This window comes from Puma concolor, chromosome B4, assembly GCF_028749965.1.
Source record: "Puma concolor isolate L17-30 chromosome B4, mPumCon1.1.hap2, whole genome shotgun sequence".
NCBI classification, from domain to species: domain Eukaryota; kingdom Metazoa; phylum Chordata; class Mammalia; order Carnivora; family Felidae; genus Puma; species Puma concolor.
In genome coordinates this window covers 6,731,289-6,756,937 of record NC_141673.1, presented here as the reverse complement: position 1 = coordinate 6,756,937, position 25,649 = coordinate 6,731,289, and the positions used below count along the sequence as shown (strand labels likewise).

Sequence of the window (25,649 nt, the reverse complement as noted above, 5' to 3'; positions counted from 1 at the left end):
AGCCATTGGGCTCTGGGCTAAGGAGTACAGAATTTGACCTAAGTTCTAACAGGATCACTCTGGCTACTGCACAGAGAATGGATTCCAGGGGCCCGAGGGGGAAGCAGGAGACCCATGAGGAGGCTGCTATACTCATGCATAGTGGCAGTGGGCATGGTCAAGTTGTTGATTTTTTTTTTTTAATGTTTCTTTTTAGACAGAGAGAGACGGAGCATGAATGGGGGAGGGGCAGAGACAGAGAGGGAGACACAGAATCCGAAGCAGGCTCCAGGCTCCGAGCTGTCAGCACAGAGCCCGACACGGGGCATGAACTCCAGCACCGTGAGATCACGACCTGAGCCGAACGAAGTCAGATGCTTAACTGACGGAGCCACCCAGGTGCCCCAAGTTGTATATTTTGAAAATACAACCAGTGGTATTTGCTGATGGATTGAATGAGGGATGAGCAGGGAGAGAGAATGAGAGAAAGGGAGGGGAGTAGTTAAAAATGCTCACAAGGTGGGGCGCCTTGGGTGGCTCAGTCGGTTAAGCGTCCAACTCTTGATTTCGGCTCGGGTCATGATCTCACTCAGTTCATGAGTTCAAGCCCTGCATCCGGCTCTGCGCTGACAGTGCGGAACCTGCGTCGGATCCTCTCTCTACCCCTCCCCTGCTCACTCTCTCTCTCTCTCTCTCTCTCAAAATAAATAAAAAAACGAAACTTAAAAAAAAAAAAAACAAAGCAAAACATTTGCAAGGTTCGGGGCCTGAGCAAGTCACGGAAAATGGAGGTGCCATTACCTGAGATGGGTAAGATTTGGTAGTGGGGCGGGTTTGGGGCTGACGTCCTGATGTAGAAAGCTCAGTGGCCGTGCACTTGGAGCGCAGAAGGCACTGGCTGCGTGGGTCTGTAGTTTGGGAGAGGAGTCCAAGCTGGGTGTGGGCACCTGTTGTATGGGTCCCCATGTCTTGCACATAGTAGGTCCTTAGTAAATGGTGGCTCACCTGGCCTTCAGGGCCTTGTGGGGGGACACAAAACTGGCCACAGCCCCACTCCTGGCCTCTAGGAGAGGTAGACAAGGGCCCCGGGGCCTACCACAGAGCCACACCGGGTGAGGGGCCCACGCACACCTGCCCGTATTCCTTGGATGACATCGCTGGAGGGTAATCTAGGAAGGCCTCTCGGTGGGGTAGTGGGAGACTCTTGGCAGAGATAGGGCAGGTGCTCCAGCTTTAGCAGGGAGGGGGGAACAAGTAGAGGAAGCCTCAACAGAGCCAGTGGAGCAGGGGTGAAGTGGACGGGCGCAGGCACCCAGCCCTGGCCGCGATCTGGGCTCTGCGCCCTCGGGCAAGACCCTTGCCGTCTCTGTTTTGGCCTCTAAAATAGGAATAACTGTCCCCCCTGCATAGATTGCTATGAAGATCAAATGAGTTAATCTAGGTAAAGTGCCCCAAATAAAATGATGGCAGGTGCTCAAAAATGTGACCTAAACCCATTAGTATTGCGTCCAAAGAAGGCAGCGTCCTCCAGCCCTGGAGGACCACCAAACAAGGGGAGAGAAGAATGTGTAAGGGCCAAGCGTCAGGTACCCGCGGATCGGATCAAGAGGAGAGCTTTATTCCCTTCAGGCAATGGGTGCCCGTGGAAAGTTCTGTGCAGAGCAACGAGGAATATTCTTCAGTCCTCGCTTATCCTCCACCTGTGCTCGGCTGGACACGTCCCCTCCCGTCCCGTGCCCTACAGTCCCGCCTGGCAACCCGCCTGCTGGGCTCAGGGGCACATCTCACAATAACAGCTTATGCTGGGCAATCGCTTACAACGCGGTCCTCACAGCGGCTCCGGGTGTGAGGCTGGTCCTATTACTATGATGCAGACAGAAGCTGCCAGAGCCAGGGTATAAAGTCCAGAATCTACACTGGCTTCCCTTGCCTCCGAGACTGACCCCAGAACCCTACAAAGTGGCCAGGCATCAGAGGGGTGTCTGATTCTCCCATCGGGTGGGGTGGGGTCCTTGGGTCAGTTCAAAGGAGCAGAGACAACAAGGTGATGTGATTTGTCCAGGGCCCCACAGCTTGTCCACGTTGGAGCTGGGACTCCACTCCAGATCTGTTAGACTCCAAATCCCCGCGCTGGAGGCTTGGTGGGCACGGCACATAAGTTTCACGGAACCCTGAGCTTCCTTTAATCTGGGCCTGCATCGGGGGTGAGTTCCCTCAGTCTGGAGCTCTTTCTGAGGTCTGAGATCCTTTTTGGAGGGACAGAGAAAGACAGTAGATTCCCCTACTCCTGGGCTGCCTGGACTGGTGTCACAGGCCCCTTTACTGTCTGTCCTTTCAGAGAGGTTTTCATCCCCCAAACCACCCTGTCGCACTGGTCCTGGCCCTGCCCTGCCCTGCCCTGCCTGCCCTGCCCTGCCTGCCCTGCCCTGCCCTGCCCTGCCCTGCGGAAGGGGAGACTGAAAAGCAGGCTGAACTGCATCCCCTTCACACTTTCCCAGCTAGAAAAACCAGCAGAGGGAAATACAATGTTTGCAGACCAGGTCAGGTCCACGGTCACTCTATAAAAATGGAATCCTGAAAAAAACATAAAGCAGCAATTTACCTGATGAATTTTATTGGCCTCAAAACAAACAAACAAACAAACAAACACCCCCCAAACGACCCCATCTGAATAACGAAGGGAGATAAACCATTCCCAGTTCCTCTTTTATTAGTGAAGAAGGACACACAAAAACTCAGCCAAAAGGGAATGTTCACAGGCAGCTTCAGGTCTGATTTATTAGCCGCTTTCATTTCATACACGCCAGCGTCTTTATTAAAATAGGATGATGTCCAAAAGGTCTGTTTGCTTAAAAAAAAAAAAAAATTGTATCGAATACGGGACAGGGCTTAGTTTTATTTTTTGTTTCTTAAACAAAGCTCACATTCTCCTGACTTCACGCCTGTTACCGCAGCCAGAGGGAAACTGATTTCAGAATCCATCTGATATGTCGGATTTCTTTGTGGCATCCACTTCATCGCTCAGCAGCCAGCCATGATGTCATAAGCCCATCAGATTTCCGGTAGGGGGGAAACGCTGGGGAATTGGAAAGAATGGATGTTTCTTACCCGTCAGGGAAGGGGGGGGGGGTGCGGGGAAGGGGCTGGGTGTGTTTGGGAGGTGAGGGACGGGAGGCAGGCTCCGTGTTTGTGATATTAAATGTCAGGCAGAAACCTGAAAAATCCAGCCACCCAGATGTTTTCTGAATATCCAGATGTCTGGCACTGAGCAGACCACGCTCCCCCCCCACCCCCGCCCCCCCCGCTCCTGTCCCCAGAGGCACTCGACATTTCAGCTTTGACCTCAGGTCTACAGCTCGTGCGTGCTGCTGGGAGCTGTACATCCTCAAGGCTGCCCACCCTCGGGTTTGGAATTTTCTTCTAAATCTTTACACATGGATGACAGGAGTAACTAGGTCCAGATTTTTAAAAGCTGTTGAAGCAGTGATTTGAAAAGTTCAGTCCCTGGAATTAGCTTCCACAGAACACACTCTCTCCGCCAAAAAGGAGGAAAGAAATCCCCTCGCCAACACTCACACAAACATATGTGACTCTTAAGCCATAGGACTTAAAAACCCCAAACAAAAACCAGTGAGTCTGAGAATCAAGGACTCGAGACTGACACTGAGAAGCGATGTGCCCTCCCCCAGGAGCACGCTTCCCCCAAATCAGAAAACCACCAAACAGCTTTGTTCTTCCTGACAAAGCCCCTCGCTTCCAAGGAACAGACAGTGCCAACAAAAGCACAGGGTAGAACTAATTTACGCTGAGACTCGGGGCTTCAAGGAGTCATAAAGTACAGACATGGAACCGGCTTTGCCTGGGAAGCTGCCTCCCTACAACTGGTAGTGGGGACCCCCTGGCCTAGGGGAGTCCCGAAGGCCGCAGAGCGCCCCTCCAGGCTTCCAGGCACACACGCCCACGGAGGCCACCACGGAGGCCTGTGACATCACGGCTAATTGCTCCTGAAAATGAGCCAAGAACTGCAGGCCCCCGGGGCCCAAACCCTGCGGGGCTTCGCGGGGAGCCAGGAGGAGAGGCAGCTGGGGAGGGGAGCAATCTCCAGTTAGAACTGCGTGCTTGGATAATGTAAAAAGGGGGGTGGCCAAGGGGAGGGTGTCTAGCAGAGGGCCGGAGGAGGTGAACAGGGGGCTCAGGGATGGAGGTGGTGAGGCTCTGCGGCCTCATCATCTTCTAGAACTACCCCTGTGCTTTTCCGATGGGGAAATTGAGGGCCAGGAGTGGCTGAGTGGCCCATCCAAGGTCACCGGGCTAATTAGCGGGACAGCCTGTACTGGGGAACAGAAAACAGGCCTGGCATTGCGCAGCTCTTCCCTGAACGTTATCTAATTTAATCCTCACAACACCCTGTGAGGGAAGGATTATCATTAACCTCAGTTACCAGAGGAGCCAATGGAGGCGCAGAGAGGTTAAGTAATTTGCCCAAGGTCACACAGCTTGTCATTAGCAGAACTTGGCCTGAACCTCTGCGTTTCACCAACTCCAAATCCAGTGGCCTTTCTGCTGGGTGGGGTGCGGGGAGTGGGGGGTAGTTAAGGTTTAACCAGGAGCAGTGAATCTGATTTAAATACATATTTAAAATGCTGGTGATCCCCGCAGAACGCAAGGACGTAAATCATTGCAAATTAATTTTTTAAAGCACTTCCAGTCAGGAGGGCTGGCTGGCTGGCTGGCTGGGGAGGCCGCTTTTATTCTGTCCCTGCCAGAGCCTAAAAAAGCATGTAGACACTCTCCCTAGCCGTGCATGGAGGCAGTTCAATCCCCTGAAGTGGAGAGGGGGGGAAGCTAAAAGCTTTGTTGGGCATCTGTGAGAGCATAATCTGCCACAGGAAAGGTGCCAGGCGCACAGGTCTGAGAGAGCCAGGGGAGGGAGAAATTCACTGCGTGTAGAAACTACGAAAAATAAAAAGTCGGTCCCTCTAAGCCCGAGTCGTATTTTCCAGGCAGGAGTTTAAACGGACTGCAGGTAACCTGGACAGCTAATTGTGGCCCAGAGGCCGGACTCTGGGTCAGACAGGTGCTGCCCCGGGGCCTGTCCACTCCAGATTGGGGGAGGGGCAGGGGAGGGCGGGCAGTTGCTGTGGCCCTGTCCGGTGGCCATCCTGGGGACCCTGCTGGCCACCACCTTCTCCAGAGTAGCATTTAAAGGAAACCAAGCCTCTGAGAGCTGGGACAGAAGAATGACTAGGTTGGTCCTGCCTGGTCTGAACAGGACAGGCGCCTGTCCTCAGGCCTCCCCTTCTGCAGGTTCCTTCCCTTCCAGTGGAACAGCCTCGGAGCTTCCGTGGGCCAACTGTACCAGGCCTCTCCCTGCTCTCTTCCTTACCAGGCCTGCTGGTTTCTTTTACTTTGTTTCTGTGAACTGCAAATGGGGTGTGGAGCCCAGGACTCAGTCCAGGGAAGGGGAAAGAAAAGTTTCTGTCATCTGGATACCTGACCTGGCTGAGATTTTTTTTTTTTTCTTGTGCTTTTCTGGGGAAATTCTACCCATCCTTTATTCATTCTGTCTACCGTCTGCCCCCAAAGAGGTTCAGGTCCGGCCTTCGTGACACTTACATCTGATGGAGGGAAACAAACATTAACCCAATAGTGACATAAAAATGTCCGTGGAGGGAGTGGTCCCCAGGTTACGACAGCCTGTCAACAGGGGAAGGGTCAGGTCAGTGAGGTCAGGGAAGGCTTCCAGGAGGAGGTGACTGGGACCCAAAGTTTGAGGAGGCATTAATCCCTCTGATTCACTGTCACCTCTCCAGTGAACCGTTCCTTCATGCCCACCCAAGGTTGTCTCCCATTCCTATGCCTCATTCCCTTCTGGACTATCGTTCATCATCTGTGTCCCTGCGCTGGTCTGGAAGTCCCAGACTGGGTCTGCCTTGCTCACCACTGAGTTGCCTATGCCTGGGATGTTTGATGATTACTTGTCGATCAATCAATAGACAAACAAACAACACGTGCAAAGGACCCGCAGTGGAGGGATCACAGAGACTGGGAGGGTGGAGGAGTAAGAAGGGGGGGGGGGCAAAAGTCCCAGGGAGTGGTGGGAGAGGGGACTGAGCCACCCCAAGAGCCACCCTGGGTGTACAGGTATCTCTTCCCTCCTCTGGGCTCCCTTCTGCCTTGCCTTTGTGGCAGAAACTGGGTTGGGGTGTCCTTCTTCCCCTACAGGGGAGTGTCACATAGGTGCTCTGCCCACTTGATCCGCCCCGGGCACAGCACCCCTGGGGACCAGGTAGGTGGGGGAATGGCATCACTTGCCCAGTACCCTTCCTTCCCATCTTTGCCTTCCCTCCTCCGTTCTTCCCTCCACTGGTGCTGAGGGGCCACCCAGAGCCACAGAGAGGCAGTGGGAGGCAGATGCGGCAGTCCCAGTCCTCCTACACCCCACCCCCAAGTCCCAACTGCCCCCCTCCGCTACCACGCCTTTCTCCTCGCTGAGACAGAAGTGGAAGGAGGGAAGGAGCTGGGCTCCGGGCTTGGACCAGACCGGGTTTGAGTCCCCTCAGCGTGTGTCGTGTCGGTAAGCTGGCCTCTGCCCCTCAGATTCCTCCCGGGTGAAATGGAGAGACCCCAGGCTCCGGCGGGCACAGCGCGGGCGCTTCGAGAACCTGTCTGAAAGGCTCCGAGTCAATCTCCTCTCGTTTCCCTCCAGCGCTCAGTTCAGTTAGTCCCCGCCCCCCACCGCCCCCTCCCACCCCGCCGCGGCTGCTGAGGCTGGGGAGTGGGGGGGTCCCCCGCGGCGCCGGCGGCGGGGAGCGGCGGGGACCCGCCGGCAGCGCGTCCCAGCCCCAGCGCCCAGCCTCTGGCGCCCGCCCAGCGCACTCCAGCAAACTTTGCGCGGCGGCCCCCAGCGCGCGTCTACACCTGCACGCGGCCCGGCGGCGCCTCCTGCCCCCGGGGGGCTGGAGGCTGCCCGGGGCACATTCCGCGTCTCCACGGTCTCACCGCCGCGACTTGCGCTGACTGCCCACCTCAGCCTTGACTACGTCGGGATTTCGGAGGCGCCCCAGCCGCACCGCCTGCGCCGGTCTACACCGCCACGGCAGCCCCCGGGTCACCGAGGACTCCTCGGCTCAGGGGCCGCGTCCACGCCGCCTCGGAGATGCCTCAGCGCCCGGGCCGCGTCTACACCGCTCAAGGCTCACGAGGCTCAGAGCGCGCCCTCGGGCGCAGACCCCGCGACAGCCGCTCAGTGAGCGCGGTGGTGCCGCGATTCCTCCCGGTGTCCCCAAGTCCCGCGAAGCCGGCCGGAGGCTTCTTACCTTGCCCGCGCGCTCACGCTCCTGTCCTGGCCGTGCGGTCCCTTCCATACATTTTGCAATATTGTCGACAGAGAAAGAAAATATTGTAAATCCTCCCCCGGTCACGTGGCTGTCCCCCAATCTCCCCGCTTTCGTCTCTTTTCGGCCTTTGGGACAATACTCGGCCCCAGCGGCCGGCCGCTGGCCAGGGGGCTCCAGGCAGGCGCGGCTGGCCGCGGCGGGGCGGGGCCTGGGCGGGGCCGGGGCGGGGCGGGGAGGGGCCGGGGCGGGGCTGGGCGGGGCGTGCGGGCCCCAGCCGCCCTCCCGCGGGAAGCCCGGGCCCTGCTCCAAGCGCTCCTGTTCCAGCTCTGATTGGTCGGCCGGCCGGCGGTGCTGAGGCCTGATTGGCAGAGATGAAGAAGGGGCTCAGGCAGTGGGTGGGGGTTGCGGGTTTCATTCTTTGCCTTTTCTTTCCTGCGGCCGCCGCTGCTCTTTTGAGCCCTCCTGAGATCCGCAGCCTTTTCATCGCTGCTTCCGTGCACCCCATCTAACACTTAACCACCCGAGTATAGCTGCATTTCTTTGCCCTTTTCTACCAAATAGGTAGCACCTTGAGGTCGGGACACTGGGTTTGTGGTGCTCACCACTGTGTCCCCAGGATACAGGATGTGCTCAAACGCATGTGTTGATTGAATTAACGGAAAAGGTGCATACAGGTTTTTAGAGCTGTCTGTAAGGTTGGTAACATCTTTAGAAGATAGTATTCTTCTTCTTCAAGAATGGGGAGACTGACGTGCAGAGAAATGCTGTTACTTGGGAGTGATGGCTGAACTGATATTAGGACATGCTTACATCACTGGACCTCAGATCTCTACACAGCGATGCTCTGTGGAGTGTCAGGGCCTCAGTTTCCCATCTGTCCAAGGATTGGAGTGATTAAACGGTGGTTTGGAAGATTATTTCAGTGCACGTGCTGTACGCAGCACTGTGGATGGCAGCATGAATGAGATATCCCTAGCCTCCATGTTAAATTCTGGGTCTTCTCCCTTGCTGGGACCCCCTCCTCCCCAAATCACAGGGAAAGTTAAAAGCATTGTGTTCCAACCAGGCTACTATGCCCAGCACTGAGGGTCTGGGAGCATGTGGGAGGATTTTTCTGGGGGGAGCCACAGGGAAACTGACTTGAGCAGACATGCTATTCTGGGGGTAAAGCGAGTCCTTGGAAAACCCCACCCTGTCCCAGGCTGGTCCTTTTTTTTTTTTTTTTTTTTTTAATTTTTTTTTAACGTTTATTTGTTATTGAAAGACAGAGAGAGTCAGAGTGTGAGCAGGGGAGGGGCAGAGGGAGAGGGAGACACACAATCTGAAGCAGGCTCCAGGCTCTGAGATGTCAGCACAGAGTCCCGCGCGGGGCTTGAACTCACAAACCGCGGGATCATGACCTGAGCCAAAGTCAGAGGCTTAACTGAGCCACCCAGGTGCCCCTAGGCTGGTCCTTTTGATTGAAGGGTGGTATCTGAGATGGGATTGGGGAAAAGGCTTCCTCTGATAAAAGCGGGTGTAGGAGCTGTTCCTGGAGTTGGGTGAGAGCATTAATCGGCCAGAGAAATGCTACCTGAGATCCTGGATGTTCAGATTCAGGCAGAGGAGCTGGCTTGGTGACACAGGGAGTTTCCTTGGTTCTGTCTTCACACGGCCATCTTATTAGGGCACCAGTCATTTGTTGTAGGTCCTACCCTAATCCAGTATGATCTCACGTTAACTTCATTACATCTGCAAAGACCCTGTTTCCAAATCAGGTTACATTCACAGGTTAGGATTTCAACATATGTTTTGGGGGGACACAATTCAGCCTGCAACAAGGCTCAATGAAGAAAGAACATTCTGGCCAGAGGGGAACGGCAATAGCAGATTACCCTCCTAGTGCCCACTGCTTTCTGGGGTCGTATCTCCAGCCTCTCTCAGGTCCTGATACCTGGCAACTGCTTAAATGGAGCCAGGAGCAAGCTGGTCTTCTGGACATCAAGTCTTCTCAGGCCTCGCCTTCTAGCAGACTCTCCACAGCCTGCCTGTCCCTCCTCTTTCTGCCTGCCTGGTCCCCACCCCCACCCACATCCCACATGCGAGATGGACAAGGACAATAAAAGCTGTTTCACAAGCAGGTGGTGATTAATCGCCAAGTTAATTAAAGAGGCAGTAATTACACTCAGATTTCAGAGGAAGGAGCGATGTCTTGGGCAGGGATGGGTGGTCAGCCTCGGTCTCCCTGAAAAGGTGGGGCTGGAAGACAGAAAGGATTTGAAAAGACGGAAGAAAAAGCAAGTCACATTTTTACAAAGTAGGTACTCCAACCACAGATGCAATGTTTTATTTGACAGAGTCGGGTGGCAGGCTTAGACGTTTAAGCTCGTCCCCGTGCTTTCCCATGTCTTTGAAATATTTCATTAGCAATAACAACAACAACATATCGCAGGGGGAGGTTAAGTTTGGGATGTATAAACAGCCTCGGATACCAGTGTGGCCACTTCACCCAATGGAGAGGGCCTTAAGATTATGTGTAAATCAAATCCCGTTTGCCCACCGAACATCTTAACGTCGGCAATGCTCGATCTTCATTTCTGATTGATTTTCCCCGGCAGAGGCGCAGAATTCTTGGCTTTAAGTGTCAGACTCTCTCTGTCAAGTAGTTAATGACCTATAAAGCACTTAAAATGTACTGGAGGAGATGCTATTTGGAGGCACCCCGTGGTGTACCCTCTTCTATTGTCGGTAATCACCCCTCATTTATTTGCTCTTATTGGCTTAGGATTTGCTATCAGGTTTGCCTAAAGTGAAGCCCACCGGGAAAGGTCCAATTCCATATGGGCCCGGATGGGTGCTGGGGTTGGTGTCCCGACGCAGCAGCAACAGATGAGGGAAAGGGCCTTTTCTTAAGAGTCCTTGACCATGGGTACACTTGTCATCTCCTGGCACATCTTCCCTAACTACCTCATTCCTCCCACAGCTCCAGCCACCAGAGCCTTCCCGGTTTCTCCTCACCATGGGTCTGCTGCCTCAACCTGTCTCCTGAGTCTTGACCCATTCTCTTGGCTGCCTTCAGGACGCCTCCTCTTGGTTGTCACCTGGATTTCTCCCCAAGTTGGTGCTGCACTCTGGTACTTCTGGTTGTGTTTACTGAACCAGCCTCTGTCCACTGGATGGGGCATGGACATCTGAGACCAGTAGATCACCAGGTCTTGTCGGCCTCTCCCTTCCAAAGTGGCTCTGGAGTCTGGTCCCCTGCCCTAGCCCACACCTCCTCGGCCTCAGTCCCAGTTCCAAACTTTTGCCGATCTCAGCAGCCTCCAAATGAAACAGGCCGGCCTCCCCAGAGACATTCGCTCAAGTTGCCTCCTAAAGAACAGTGTAGGGGGTTTTGCTCTCCTGCTCCCCGACTTCTGTGTGCCCCTCAGGCCTCAGTCTGGTACCCAAGGCCCTTCACAACCTGGGACTGGTGTCATCTCCCCAGCCTCCCTCAAACACCTCACACATCCTCCTACCTTCAGGCCTTAGCTCATGATATTCTCTGTGTGGAATGCCTTCATCTTTTAAAGTCCCCTCTTTCAGGAAGCCTTCCTTGGTTAGCTCAAGCTTGGTTTACTCTCCTTGAGGCTCCCACAGCCCTCCCACAATGTGTTTTCCTTGGCTTTCTGTGTCTTCCTGTCTTTCAGGAACACTTTATTGACTGTCACTCATTCAGGGGCATTTCTTGAGTGTCCACTGAGAGGAGAGTTATTAGTAGCAACAGTAAGAATCAGCCAGGTCCAAGTTCAAACCTGGCTTTGCCTCTTGCCTGCTGAGTGACCTTGGGCACCTGCTGCCCCTCTCTGAGTCTCACTTTTCTCCTCTGCCATGCCCCAGAGCTGCCTACCCTTGGGCAACTGAAGGATGATGCCAGCCTGGCAATGTCAATGCCAGGAGTGAGGGAAGAGGTCAAGGTTGGGGTTAGCACAGCGGCTGTGGCAGCGGCGACCTCCAGGGTCAGAGCTGTGAGAGGCAACCACGAGGAGCACAGGGTGAGCCACCTGACCAGGGGGACTGGAAGGCTGAATAGACCTTTCCAGTAGGGAAAGTGTACTAATTTTCTTTTTTTTTTTTTTTTATTAAATTTTTTAAATTAAATTTTTATTAAAAAAATTTTTTTAACGTTTATTCATTTTTGAAAGACAGAGAGAGACAGAGCACAAGCAGGGGTGGGGCAGAGAGAAAGAGGGACACAGAATCCGAAGTAGGCTCCAGGGTCTGAGCTGTCAACACAGAGCCCAACGCGGGGCTCAAACTCACAGACTGTGAGATCATGACCTGAGCCAAAGTTGGACGCTCAACCGACTGAGCCACCCAGGCGCCCCTTAATGTTTATTAAAAATTTTTTTAATGTTTATTTATTTTTAACAGACAGAGAGAGAGACAGAGTGTGAGTGGGGGAGGGGCAGAGAGAGAGGGAGACACAGAACCCAAAGCAGGCTCCAGGGTCCGAGCTGTCAGCACAGAGCCCAACGCGGGGCTTGAACTCACAGACTGTGAGATCATGACCTGAGCCAAAGTCAGACACTCAACTGACTGAGCCACTCAGGCGATCTGAATGTTTATTTATTTTTGAGAGAGAGAGAGAGACAGAGTGTGAGCAGGGGAGGGGCAGAGAGAGAGAGGGAGACACAGGATCCGAAGCAAGTTCCAGACTCTGAGCTGTCAGGAGAGACCCCGATGCGGGGCTCGAACCCACGAACCGCGAGATCACGACCTGAGCCCAAGTGGGCCGCTTAACCGACTGAGCCACCGGGGTGCCCCAAAAAGTGTATTAATTTTCTAGGGCTGCTGTAACAAATTGCCACAAACTCAGGTGTCTTAAAACAGTGCATGTTGATTCTCTGGCAGCCCCGGAAGCCAGAAATTCAAAATCAGTTTTACCAGGTGGGTACCAAGGGGTTGGCAGGGCCATGTTCCCTCCAGATCTTTGAGGAGAATCTGCCTCGTCCCCCTTTCCAGCTTCTGGAGCTGCATTCCTTGGCTCCTGAGCCCTTCTTCCATCGTCCCCCAAAGTGGGCAATGGAGCAACTTTACATCTCTCTGCTCCCATCGTCGTATTGCTCTCTGCCTTCTGTCTGTCCTCTCCCCCGCGCCCTCGTATAAGAACGCTTGTGATTGTAATAACCAGGATAATTTCCCCATTTTAAAATCCCTAATCGCACCCGCAGAGTCTTTGCCATATAAAGTACCATTCGCGGGGTCCAGGGATTAGGGTGTGGACGTCTCCGCGAGGCCCACTATTCAGGCGACAGCAGAAGGCAACGCGGAGCAAAGAGGTTCAGATCGTGGGCTCTGAGGTGACTTCCGGGCCCTGAATCTGAATCCCAGCTTCACCATTTGCCAGCTGTGAGCACTTGGGCAAGGTGCTATTATCTCTCAGATACTCAGTTTCTTCATCTATAAAATGGGAACAGTGTCTAACTCCAGATAAGAACACAGTAGGCATGCAAGTTCATGGTAGGCAGAGGGGACTACACCTGCCAGAGCCTGGAAGGACCCTTGCGTAGGAGGGAGGGAGGGAGGGAGGGCAGGCTGGGGTGGAGGGGTGGGTGGTGGACTTGGGCCGGGTCCCAGGGAAGAAGTGTGTGTGTGTGTGTGTGTGTGTGTGTGTGCGCGTGCACCCGGTCCTCTGTCCTGGGGGTCGTGGACAGGGAATACAGAAAGTGTTTAAACAAGGCAGTTTTTGTTTACTTTTGTTGTGTCTCCTTTAGATATAATTCACGTACCATAAAATTCACCATTTTGAAGTGTACGATTCAGTGGCTTTTGGCATATTCACAAGGTTGTGCACCCATTACCATTATCGAATTCTAGAACATTTTCATCACCCCATAAAGAAGGCCCGTAGGCATTAGCAGTTTTCTGGGGCATCTTAAAGCTCTCTGCAATCTCCCACTCCAGGCTTGAACCCAGGGAGAAGACAGCGTGCCCTCTAGCCCTGAGCTGTGGGGTTGGGGCACCGGCCACAGGGCCAGGCCGACCTGGGATCAGCTCTCTCCTCAGCCTCTCCCGGCTTCCTCACAGCATCCCGGGAGGCAGGGTAACCCACTGCACAAGGCTGAGGAGGCCCGGGTGTGGGAGCTCAGGGCTCACTTTCCATCACCACAGTTATCATTTTTATTCCTGGGCCTGGTCACTTGGCCCCAGAGTCTCTCTCCCCGCTAGGCCGCACCCACACAGACTTTTCCTAATAGGTCAAAGGGGCCGGTAGCTCTTCTGGCTTCACCCCCAATACACAGCACCTCAGGGCTCCTGCCCACAGGAGGTAGTAGGCTGTGAGGCTGCCGGAGGCAGGTGGGGAGCATTTGAGGTTGGGTCCAGAGAGGCCGGAGTACGGGGCCTTTTTTTTTTTTTTTTTTTTTAATGTTTATTTATCTTTGAGAGACAGAGAGAAAGACAGAGTGTGAACGGGGGAGGGCAGAGAGAGAGGGACACACAGAATCTGAAGCAGGCTCCAGGCTCTGAGCTGTCAGCACCAACCCCAACGTGGGGCTTAAGCTCACGAACCACGAGATCATGACCTGAGCTGAAGTCGGGCACCTACCCGACTGAGCCACCGGGCGCCCCAGTACGGGGCCTTTTTAGGGCCTGAGCATCCCTGACGCTCCCCTACCCATCCAGCCATTGTCGGGGGGGGGGGGGGGGGGGGGGACTCTGACCTGGCCGGAACACGAGGACACAGCAGGGGCGTCTTCTGTGCTCCCACCCCGCACGCTGCCATGGGATCAGTGCTGCTGGCCGCATGGAGGGGCCTAGGCCCTGCATGGTCAGGACTGTCTGGCCTAGCCTAGAGGCAGCTGAGGCAGGAGGGAAGGCCATCTGGTGAGGCGAGGGACAGTGGTCAGAACATTGCTGAGCCGGCTGAAGCATTCCCTGGCAGCGACAGGGGCTTCTGGGATCAATTAACAGAACCACCCTAACAGGGCTCTCGGGCCCTGACGCATGTTCCACAGGCACGTGGCATCGATCGAGCCTCTGACAGCTTTGAGAGCCAAGAGGTGAAGCCAGGGGCCCGCTGCTCGCCTCTTTCTCACGTGCCCCGGCCTGGTCTCCCACAGCTCCACACAGAGCCCGCCCCCTCCCGTCTGGAGGGAGGGTGCTAGAGGCTTCCAGGACCCGCGCTTTCAGTCTCCCCTCTCCTGGTGCGGATGGAGCAACATGCCTGTCTCGATTTTCACCTACGTAAAATGGATCACCTACTAGGGCTCACTTCCTGGGAATTGGAAAATACAGTCGTCCTTCCTCTTGCAGTGAGAACTGGGGCGCTAAATTGCCAGCAAGGGAAGAAGTTCATTTATTCTTCAAACAAATGGTTCTTGGGCCCCTGCAATGCGTCAGGCGCAAAGAGAAACGCACAGCACATTCGCCGCGCTCAGAAGGTTCAGGGCCGGCCGGGGGTCGGGGAGATGGATGTGGGTGAAGGGCTTCAACTCAAAGGGGTCAGAGCAGGTGAGAAACGAATAAACTTTTCGGTGGGGGGGGGGGGGGTTTGAAGGAGGTTTCACAGAGAAGGTACGATTTGAGCGGGAATTCCTCGAGCAAAGAACGGGGTGAAGGGCCTTGGGGCAGAGAAAGTGGGAGAAGCACGGGCTGGGAGGTGGGGGAGCTTGGCATCTTGGGGAACAGCAGCTGCGGATGGCCACATGGCTGGGGCTTGGGGTGCCCCGGCCGGTGGGAGCTGGTCAGAAATGAGGCCGACGATATCACCAGGACAGAAGCATCTGTCTCTTGTCCCAGACTCCGCACACGCACTGGAGCTGGACAAATATTGTAAGAGCCCTGAGTACTGGCCTGAGGAGTCAAGGCTCCATCCCGTGGACAGAGGAAGCCACCGTGAGGTTTCGTAGAGGGTGTGAGGAAGGGGCCCAACTTCCTCCTTCCGCATGTGGACGTCCATCGCTCCCAGCACTATCTGCTGAAAGCCTGTTTTTTCCCCCATTGAATTATCTCGGCTCCTTTGTTGAAATGAATAAATGGGAGGTATTGCAGGGTTTTGAGAGAGGGGAGAGGTGTGGTCAGATGCGTGCGATTGGAAGATCAGTTTGGTGGTAGAGACTGGGAAGGGCTGGAAGGAGAAGGGATGTTCTTTAAGTTTCTTTATTTATTTTGAGAAAGAGAGAGAGAGAAGGAGAAGAGCCAAGAGACAGGGAGAGAGCGAGAATGCCAAGCAGTCTCTGCACTGTCAGCACGGAGCCTGACGCGGGGCTCGAGCTCCCGAACTGTGAGATCATGACCTGAGCTGAAACCAAGAGCCGGATGCTCAACTGACTGAGCCACCCAGGAGCCCCTGGAAGGAGAAAGGATTGAAGGGAGACGAGCTGGGTGGGCTGGACCCAGGAAGGAAGGGGAATTGGGGAGAAAAGCAGTCCCCTGATCAGGCTGGGGCTCCTGTGGGGAGGCTGTACCCTGAACCGAGGCCGCGAGGTCAGCCAGCCTGGGCCACCCAAGCCCTGTGGCACTCACTGGGGAATCTGAATGGGGGCGGGGGGTGGGCCAAGGGACCCAGAGGGAAAGCTTGTGCTCCTCAGCCCCTCAAGGTCCACCAAGTGGTAAAATTAAACCCCCTCCAGACACAGCCATCGCAAGCAGGTTTTCAGGTAACGAGAGGATTGTAAATGCAAAAACAATGCCAATTACAGCAGCATTATCCCGGATTATGAAGCTTCCAGGAGGCAGTTCACACCTCCAGGCATGTCGTGCCCGGAAATTTCCAGGGGAGGCTAAGGGATCCAAATGTCTAGGCTGCCTGAAGCCAGGCCCCGCAGTGTGGGTGGGCTGCTGGGCAGCCCCTACTCCATCACCTCTACTGACCTGCCTTTGTTTCCCCAAGAAGACAGACCACCCCAAAGAGGACCCCCCAGCCCCCGCCCCGACGATTCTGAGCGATATAAGCCTGGTCGTTGATCTCTGGCAGAAATTTGTCCCTTCAAGGACTTCCCCAGCCCTGGGGGCCGTGAGTCCATCTAAGACACTTTATGCAACCCCCCCCTCACCTGACCCATGGAGTCAGGAGGGCCACACACAGTTGGAGGCAGCCCAGCGCTGCCCCTTCTGTGCGATATAACCTCTAGCCAGTCAGCCTCTCTGAATTGTGGTTTCTGCTTTGGTAAAACGGGAAGACCCCCCCCCCCCCACTTGGCAGGGTGTTTTCAGGGTTCAACGAGCTCTTGTAGATAGGCTTGAGGAATGGAAACTGGTACAAACTCCACGCGTGACCCCTCTGGCAGCCTCTGTTAAAACAGTGAATGTCCACGCTCTAGGCCCCGGGGATTCCTTCTCGTCATTTCCCCAAGGAGAAAGTTTTTGCAAATGACGCCCAAGGATGTTTCCTGCGGCCCCTTCTGTGAGGTTGGAAATTGTAAACAACGGAAAAGGCCGTTTCTAGGGGCTTGGCTAAATTAGGATCCATCGGTCCTGTGGAATCCTTTGCTGTAATTAAAGAGTCTGGTAGCTTCTGCGTGGCTGTCACGGGCGGATCTCCACCACGTGGGGCTGTATGAACAAAGCAAGCACCTACAGAATCATTCCATGTAAGCTCTTCGGAGCCCCCCGCAAGCACCATACATTTTATATGTTCGTGTACATGCATATATGTACGTGGATGCAATAAAAACAGCCTGGAAGAAAACACACACACACACACACCCCCAAATGACCCAGTGGTCACCTCAGGGCGGGGGCACCGGGATGGAGGCTGTAACTGGCGGGAGCATCAGGGGGACTTTTACAGCCTGAGTTATGCCTGTTACACCTGCATCACCTGCTTGGATAAACACATCCTAAACGCAGAGTGCAGAGAGGAGGGTCGGCCCCGTGCCCCGCCAATGCTCGCAGGCCGTGATTATGACCGCAGGTCAAGGGAGGAGCCTAGTAAGGGAAGTGTCCCAGGGCCCTGTGCTGCTGATGTCCCCAAACTCTTGGAGTCTGAATCCAGGTCTGAGGAAGCCCCTCAGGCGGGTAAATGATGTCCGTTGGCACGAAGGAGGGACAGAGAGACGCCGCTGTGGCAGCCTGGCGGGGCTGGGGCCATGGCCCACCTCTCCTGGCTGAGCAGTCTGCCAAGGAACCTATTGAGCTACATAAAAATCCATCCTGGAAATCCCAGAGGCATCCTTAGCATGGAGGGCGCCTTTAAATTAGAAGGGAAAAAAAAAAAAAAAAAAGGCAGATTTGCCAGTAACTTGATTTCAGGTTGGCGAGGGCTGATGGCCAAAGCGCAGTGGCTCTGCTTGGCCAAGGCCCCCAGGCCACACGGTCCTGCAGTATTGGGTGTGAGGGGAACCCCGGCCCCACCGAGGTTCTGTGTGGAACCGCACATGTTCCCATGGAAACTCTGCTTTGCAGAATCCTCTGGAAATTGTCACTGAGGAGAGGCAGCCGCTTCCCACACCCATTTTTGTGTTCCTGGGTTTGGTTTCCAGGGATGATTCTCTCAGGCAAGCACCTGAGAGGAGCAGGAGCAGAAAGGGGGTTGGAGGCTGAAACCCGGAAGGAACAGGCAGCCGGGGCCATTTCTGAGTGGCTGCCCCAGAGTAGGTGGAGGGTGCCAGAAGTAAGCTGAACTGTTTCGGACGCCTGAGGCTGAGAAGAGGGTGTCAAGGCCCGACCTAGGAGGGCAGGGGGGGCTCCGCTGAGAGCTGGAAGGAAATCCCCGTCAGAGCCAGGCAGGCTAGACGGAGACTGTCCCCCTGAATTGGGGCAGGGTCTGGGTGGGAAGAGGCTGTGCCCAGGGCCTGGCCCTCAGGGGCCGCGGGGTGGGGGCGGGGGAGGGGGGGTCCACAGCGCTAGGCCAGGAATCCGCCCTCAGGATGTGGCCATCCACCCTTTGGGTCTAGGGCCCCCCAGGGCTCCACTCACCAGGGTCTCACCTGTTCCCCTCCGATCCGACTCCCTCAGGGTGCTCCCAGCTGACCCTTCTTCCTCCGGCCACTCCTGTCCCGCCTGGGCCAGGAACAGCCCTCCCCATGCCATCCCTCTCTGTTTGCCTTGCCCCCACCCCGGGTGCTCCCTGTGGGGGCTACAGAGCCTGGGTCCCCATCTCCCCCAGGGAGTCCTAACCCCTCTTTTAGCAGACCCCCTCCACACTGCTCCGTGATAGCCTGTTTTTCCTGGAGGCTGAGTGCGGAAGAAAACGCACACCCGCTGAGCCTCTGGAGGAGCAGAGTTCCCCTCTGTCCCCTCTGAGCCACGCCCAGTGGTCTTGATTGTCACTGCAAGCGAGGCTCAGGGGGACATGGCTGCTGGGAGGTAGAGGTGGGGTTCGAGAGAGGCCAGCAGCCACCCGGCCTCAAAGGGCTCCCAAGTGTGGTTGGTTCTTCCCCCCTGTGCCCATTCAGAGTCCAGAGGCCACACAAGCCTGCCTGCCCTCAAGGAGCGCCATTCGAAGCCCTCTCTGTCCCCTTCTCCTCCCTTACTGCCACCTGCACCCCCCTAAAGTAATCTGCCACCCCTCCACCTACACCAGCCCTTCGGGCTCAGGTGGGAACTGTTGAGCCCAAGGAGGGACGAGATCCTATGTAGGTTTTATCCCTTTGTGGAGAAGAGACAGGGGGCGGGGCAGGGCAGCCTGGACCAAGGCAAGCAGGTGTAGCCCCCTCAGGCTTCCCCGGTACCCCCGGGGCTGGCTGGAAAAGTCTGACTCCCAGCCTGAGGGGCTGGGGTCCTGGGGCCAGGAGAGAGAGGCCCAGGCCCAGCAGGTAGCCTCCTCCTGGTCTTGCTGGCTTTGGTGTCTCTGGGGAGGCTTGCTGTCCCCTGAGCAGCATGCCTCCCCTCCCCCCCCCCCAATATGCCTCCCCTCCCCCCAACTCCCAACCCTGGCCTCTGCCTCTGGCTGTTGGAGTCTGCCTGTTGGAGTCCGGAGCCTGGAAGACACTTCTGCAGGCAGCTTCGCCCCCTGAACAGGCAAGGAATTCATTCAACTCCAGCCTCCTGGTGAGCAGGGCCCTCTCCACTCAGCCTTATAATCCCACTAGAGCCTTCCTTGCGCTGTGCTCACAGACCAGGCTCAGAACCAAGCTTGGAGGCTGTGGGCTGCCCTGTCCTGTGGGCCCAAGGAGGCTGCGGGCCAGCCTAGCAGAGGGGCCGGGATTTCTTTCGAATGTCAGTCTACTGCTTCCCCTCCCCCAAGACCCCCCAGCCCATCTACCCTGAGGGAAGGGCCTGACCTGCGGACCCAGTGCTGCCTTCAAGCTGCCCAGTGCGGCACAGGGACCAGGGCCAGGGCTCATGCCTTGGGCCCCCCCAGCGTCCCTAGACACGTTTGGGGTTTGTGTGCAAGGGCCCCTCCCTCAAGGACCTCTGGGAAGAGCGTGGGGGGGGGGGGAGGGGGGGGAGGGGGGGGAGGGAGGATTTTACAAATGAGATCGGGGAGAGCAGCAGGGGTGGAGGAGAGCAGGGGAGGGAAGGAGCAGAGCCCAACAGCCAGGTGATCCCCACCTTAGCCCCCTCCTGCCTGTGTAATGGGCTGCTGAGGACTTGGAGCCCCAGAAACGGCTCTGTGCAAGCACTGAGGGCCACTGTCTGCACGGGGCCTGAGCTGCGGCCACATCGAGGGGGCCCTCCTGCAGCCCAGAGGAGCCCCAGGCACCAAACCACTCGGCTAGAGCGTGTGAGGAAGTGCCCCGAAGCACTGGGGCAGGTGCACAAGGCAGACAGAGGGAGGAGATGGGTGGGGTCCGCGTGGATCAGACGGTGAGGGCTCTGGGGTAAGGAGAAGTCGCTGAGGCCCTGAGGGTGGAGGAGGGCTGCAGGTGTTGGCAGAGCGTGTAAAGGGCCAGGCCAATGGGAGACGGCTTTGGGGTCCCCGTTGGGGGATGGAGAGCTTCAGGAGGTTCAGCCCGTTTGGCCAGCATCTGCCCCAAACGTGCCGGATCTGCTTCCTCAGCTGCCCTGCTCCAGGCCCCCAGCCTGATGACCGGCACTCAGCCACCTCCTTGGCCTCTGGCTCTGTCCCAGAGCCCAGCCCCGCCTCTGCACAGCTCCTTCGGGCCCACACCCCATTCCTCCTGCGCCAGCCCCCTCCTCTACTTTGTGCGGCCGCCGCCTTGTGCCTTTGACCTAGCCGGGTAGAGGCACGGAGGTGGGGTATTTGTGTAGTCGTTCCTTTATTCATCCCCGCGGATGCTCGCGCTCACGGCACCAAGGGTCCTTTGCTGGGAACCTCCCCGAGGAGCTCACGGTTGGCCTCGCCGGCTCAGGCCGTGGTGCAGGCTGGCGCCCAGAGAGCCCATGAAAGGGTGCGGAGGGCTTGGGGAGGGGCTGTGTCGAGGAGAGCCTGTGAGGACTGAGGAAGGGCTCCCGGGCAGAAGGGACAGTCTGGGCAAAGGCCAGATGTGAAACGCTGTGACCGGTGGGTCTGGCTGGGACACAGAAGGAGGGGGTAGGGGGCAGGCCAAGGCCGGAAGTGCCTTGAATGTGGGGGCAAGGTGATGGGATGCCCCTGGGGCGTCACTCCTGGGATAGGACAGGTCCTGTGGAAGGAGGAGCTGCTGTGGGGCATCTGATCCAGGGCGAGACCGAAGGGCCCGTGGAGCTCATCCTAGAGATTTTCATAGACCAGGTTAAATTCGCTGTCATTCGTAAATCTGTGCATTTTCTCCTGGGGAAAAAAAGGAAGGAAGGAAGGAAGGAAGGAAGGAAGGAAGGAAGGAAGGAAGGAAGGGACACAAGGAGAGAAGAAGTGGAGAAAGGAAGAGAAAGAATAGGTAGGAAGAGAACAAAGTTGTACCAATGCAGTTTTAGTCAGAGGCGCAGCTCTGACTGGGAGGCCTGTCCTTGTCCCCAAGGCCACCTCACCAGTCTCTTCCTCCACTCCACCCACCCTTGCTCTCTGCCCTCCAGCCCTTCCGCCTCCCCACATGCTCCTCCCTCTGCCTTGGGTGTTCCCCCACCCCACCAACTCCCCCTGCAGGGTTTGGTTCAGCACCCCCGAAAACCCCCTCCCCTGGCCCTAGTCTGATGCCTCCCCCCAGCACACCCCTCACAGGGGGCTGCAAATGCCTCTGTTTGTCAGTGAGTGTTCCTGCAGACCCGAGGCTCCCGAAGGGGCCAGCCGTCCTGGCGACACCTCAGAGCCTGGCACAGGGCGGGCACTGCCTAGGATGGCCCAGACATCCTTGGGGGTCTCGGCATGGGGAAGCCCTGCTTCCAGTCAGGGCCTAGTTCAGGGCTGAGTAGAGCACGGGCTTGGAGAAGAGGAGTCAACAATGCCAGCCTGGGCCTCCTGGGCTGGGGGGAGGCCAAGTTCCAGCTCCCTCACTTCTGACGGCTCTTCCAAGATGCCCGAGGGCCCACCCACTACCCAAGGGCTCCTGTACTGGCTCGATGAACCCCCTGCACCTTATGATGCCCAAAGCTCGGGTGTCGACATTACTTAACCTGGAACTCATTCGAATTCAGGGCAGTTGGTTTTGTAGGAAAGGGTCACTCATCCAGTTTACAGATGAGCAAACAGGTTTCAGAGAAACCATGACCGGTGGCGCCTGGGTGGCTCAGTCGGTTGAGTGTCTGACTTCGGCTCAGGTCATGATGTCCCCGTTCGTGGGTTCAAGCCCCGCGTTGGGCTCTGTGCTGACGGCTCAGAGCCTGGAGCCTGCTTCGGTTTCTGTCTCTCTATCGCTCTCTGCCCCTCCCCGCTTGTGCTCTGTCTCTCTCAAAAATAAACATTAAAAAAAAAGAGAGAGAGAGAGAGAAAGAATAATGATCAAGTGATATGCCTTGGCCTCCCTCATGATGAACACGGACCCCTGACCGGGCCAGCTCAGGCTGGCACCAGCCCCGACACCAGCTTCCAACTTTAGCCAGTGTCAGCCTGGGGACAGCTGGAAACCTAATAAGCCCTGCCCGATCGACCAGTGTAGACATTGCTCACACCGCAAAACCCTACGGGGCCCCAGTACCACGTTTGACCCTCATGGCAAGTCTGTGACTCAGTTTACAGAGGAGGGGACTCGGGCTCAGAGGTAAGCCCCTCAGCCAGGGCTGCGCAGCTGCCTGGGGACAGAGCAGGGGCTCAAACCCACTAGTCCCCTTAACCGCTAGGCTGCCTGCCTAGGGGAGAGGGCTCTGATTCGACTGCAAGAGGTTCACTCCTGTGGTCCTATTTACCCCCACTTCACAGATGAGGAGAGAAGGTCTCATGGAGTAAAAAGAGGAGCCAGGCACGCTGCCCCACCCCCCTGCATACCTGGGAGACAAGGCTCTGGGTTGGGGGGCAGGCTGCTGGGCACGGTCTGGATGCAGGAGTAGATTTCAGTGTCTCTGCCCTGTAGAGACTGTGGGAAAGGGCAAGGGTCAGAGGAAGGTGACCTGGGGGGCAGGGACTGGGTCCCAGCAGCCAGGCCTCCCCGTTGTGATCACCTCTGCCTGCGGGCACCCAGGAAACAGGGCCCTTTGGGCCATAGCCTGTGAGGGGACAGTTACCTCGCCCAGCTACGTCATGCACGGCCATACCACTGTACCTTTGCACCTGCCCTCCTCTCTCGCGCGGAACCGCTTTGCCCTTTCCCACTTGTTCACGGAGACTCTCCTCTCTGTGCCCCCTGTTATCTGCCTCACACCATCTCAAGGTCTTCTGCTCAGCCTGGGTGGGCCCTCTACAGGCTTCTGCCAGGGGCCCAGATCCACTCCCACAGTCCTTGCTGGTCCTTAGGCCCTCCAGAGCCTGGTTGCCAGCAGTCCCGGCCATGACACCCATGGCCGTGGTTCCAATAGGATGCCCTCCCGGCACCTGTCCTCACTCCCTGGGTCCAAAGCCACTGCACCCATGAGGGTCCTGGCCACCCATCCACCCCTATAGGATTCCTTTGACACCCCCACCGCAGCCCCTGCTCACAGATGACTTAGGCACCTGCCGGGTCATACACCTCTCCCATTAAGCTGTACCCGGTGCGTGTCTGGGTCACTGAACCTACAGCTTTTGCTGGGCATACTTGGAGACTGGCACCACAAGAGCTATGATGAGGGGGCTCCTTGCTCACCAGGGCGTGTGCCTTGAGGCCACAGTTACTCTTGGCCTAGCTATGAACAGCCTGGCCAGAGGTGTCAGGACGGTAGAAAGAGCTAGGCCTTGAAATCAGACAAGAGTAAGCATCGCTCTCAGCTCTGACCATGTGCCAGCCCTGGACAGCCCCTGGAACTCTCTGTGTCTGAGTTTCCTCACCTGTGAGATGGGAATAATCATATTTTACCTTGCAGGCTCAAAGCACGATTAAATGAGATACTGTATGTTTGGCACAGGGTTTGGCAAATAGTAGGTGCTGAACACCTACTGAATGACTATGAGTTGAGCAATTGTCCGGGGAGGCTTGGTGCCTCCCTCCCCTCTCTGCGGTCAGAGCCTGGACCCTCCTCCAGACTCTGCGGGGCACCCGGGTCCCATGCGAGGAGCAAACGCTGTTCTTCGGGGTTGGCACATCAGAGCCACCAACGGCCTCAGAGAGGCAGGAACCTTCCCTTCCCGCGCGCGTACATGTCATATGGAAGCCGGCTGGTTGCCAAGGAGGTGGTTTCCCTGGCAACAGGCAAGCAGGGGTTGCCGAGGCAGGCTGGAGAGACAGGTGGTGCTCTGAGGCAAGGGAGGGGGGAGGTGGGGAGGAGAGGAGGGAGGGAGGCGCTGAGAGGTAGCAGTGCATGAAAACCCGAGTAATAAACCATTGGCGCTCCGGAGACCCTCGCTTCAAGGGCATCACACACAGAGATGGCTAGGCAGCCCTGGGGATCAGTTCAAGGGGCCCTGAGTCAGGGGTCTTGAGGAGAGGGGCTTCTGACCCTCCTCCGGGGAGGGAAGCGGGCCAGACTGCCCCAAGGAGAAGCCCCATCTCCAGTGGAAGGCGACCTCTAGGGCCCCTGCTCAGGCCTCTCTGGTCTTCAGGCCTGCCTGGCACACAGAATAGGCATCTGCTACTCAGCAGCCCTGTGCCCCCAGCCTCTGTCCGCCAGACCTGGATCTCCTCCGAGCTGGCAGGCCTTCCAAGCTGGACATTTCCGGTCACAGAGTGAAGGGAAAAAAGGGCCTCCCTGCTGACATCTCAGCAGGGGAGCCGGTCTGGGGTCCCACACGTGGCTCCCTTCTCCCTCACGTCCAGCCCACGTGGGCTGCCTGTCACACATGAGCCCAGAGAGGCTCAAAGATGTCTCGGGTCACACAGCCCCCTTGGGTGGCAGAGCCAGGATTAAAACTCAGGCCTCCTGCCCCAGCTCCACGCACTCCCCCTGGGCCAGGCGGCGGCTGGGGGACTTCTGAGACACGGAAGAACACCCCGTCACGGGACCCCACCAGGCCTCTGACCCTGCTGAGGGCAGGAGAGGCAGGGGGGCTGAGGGCAGGGCAGGCTGCAGGGGTCGCTGCCAGTTAGCAGCTGCTGAGTGAAGCCTTTGACAAGCCCTGACCTGCTGGGCTGCATTTGCATTCAGGGTGTGACCCGCTTCGCTGGGCTGTGAAATGCCTGGCGGCCTCGGGGGGCCTCCGCACCTCCTGGCCTTCCTTTGTGGTGATGGGAACTGCCTCCCTCGGGGTGTGCCTGCTGGGAGAGGACTGCCCTGGCCTCTCAAAGGGCTGCACTGGGCTGGGCTGGGCTGGGCTGGGCTAGAGCAGGGCTGGGCTGAGCTAGGCTGGCCTGAGCTGGGGCGGCTCGGGAACGTACTGTGCTCAGGCCGTACGTACTGTGCTGCGCTGGGCCAGGGCTGTTTGTCTGGGACCCGGGCCCCCCAAGTCCTTTGCTTCCTGCTGCTCTGTGGGCCACAGTGCTGACCCAAATGGCTGTCAGTGCTGAAGTGTGGAGTCAGTGGCAAAGCCTTCCTCCAGGTCAGCTGAAGCCAAAGCTGAAGTCAGCTGCCCCGGGGCCAGGACCTAGTACGAGGGTTCTAGACATTGGTCCCCCTGTAAGACCTACCCCTCCCTGTGACCAGGAAGACGCAGGAGCTGCACTCTCGCGGGCACCTGCACTTAGGGACTTGCACAACGCACTCTGGGGGCAGCTGGGGGCAATTTGGGGGTGTTGTGCCAAAAGGGGCAGCGCTCATCGGAGAAGAAGTACCTCTGCTGTAGGTCAAGGTCCTGGCATGTCTGAAATGAATGGTCCACTGAGGGGACAGGAGTCCGGGGAGGCAGGGCCGGAAGAGCCCTCCAACGAAGGCTGCCGGGCTGAAGAGCTGGCAGTGGGGAGTCCCTGGAGGCTTCTGAGTGGGAAGCGACCGCATCGATGGCGTGTTAGTGAGGTCCCCCCGCTGCAGTGGGCAGGAAGGAAGGCAGCAGGCCAGGCTGAGGATGTAGCAGAGCTGAGGGAGGTGTTCCGCAGAGCAGATGCC

The 25,649-nt window shown here is 57.0% G+C and overlaps 1 protein-coding gene and 1 long non-coding RNA gene across 7 annotated transcripts in view; both read right to left on the bottom strand.

Moving 5' to 3' along the window:
• Positions 1-2,671: 2,671 nt before the first annotated feature.
• LOC147578854 (uncharacterized) lies at positions 2,672-7,520 on the bottom strand. Of its 3 annotated transcripts, XR_015253257.1 has the most exons (4): positions 7,299-7,520; positions 6,455-6,648; positions 2,904-3,055; positions 2,672-2,827 (listed from the first exon to the last, which is right to left on the bottom strand). It is a non-coding gene; the product is annotated as an uncharacterized LOC147578854 (long non-coding RNA). The 3 variants fall into 3 exon arrangements; XR_015253256.1 differs by having other exon boundaries at positions 2,732-3,055; XR_015253258.1 differs by having other exon boundaries at positions 2,732-3,055; positions 6,524-6,648.
• Positions 7,521-20,422: 12,902 nt separating this feature from the next.
• The window catches only part of NFAM1 (NFAT activating protein with ITAM motif 1), a 32,504-nt gene continuing 27,277 nt past the window's right edge, over positions 20,423-25,649 (bottom strand). For all 4 annotated transcript variants that reach the window (XM_086712120.1, XM_086712119.1, XM_086712122.1 and 1 more), the window contains exons 5-6: positions 22,528-22,615; positions 20,423-20,940 (exon numbers count right to left, since the gene is read on the bottom strand). In XM_086712120.1, coding sequence (XP_086568246.1) covers positions 20,915-20,940; positions 22,528-22,615 — 114 coding nt within the window. In that variant the 3' untranslated portion in view covers positions 20,423-20,914. The remainder of the gene's footprint in view (positions 20,941-22,527; positions 22,616-25,649) is intronic.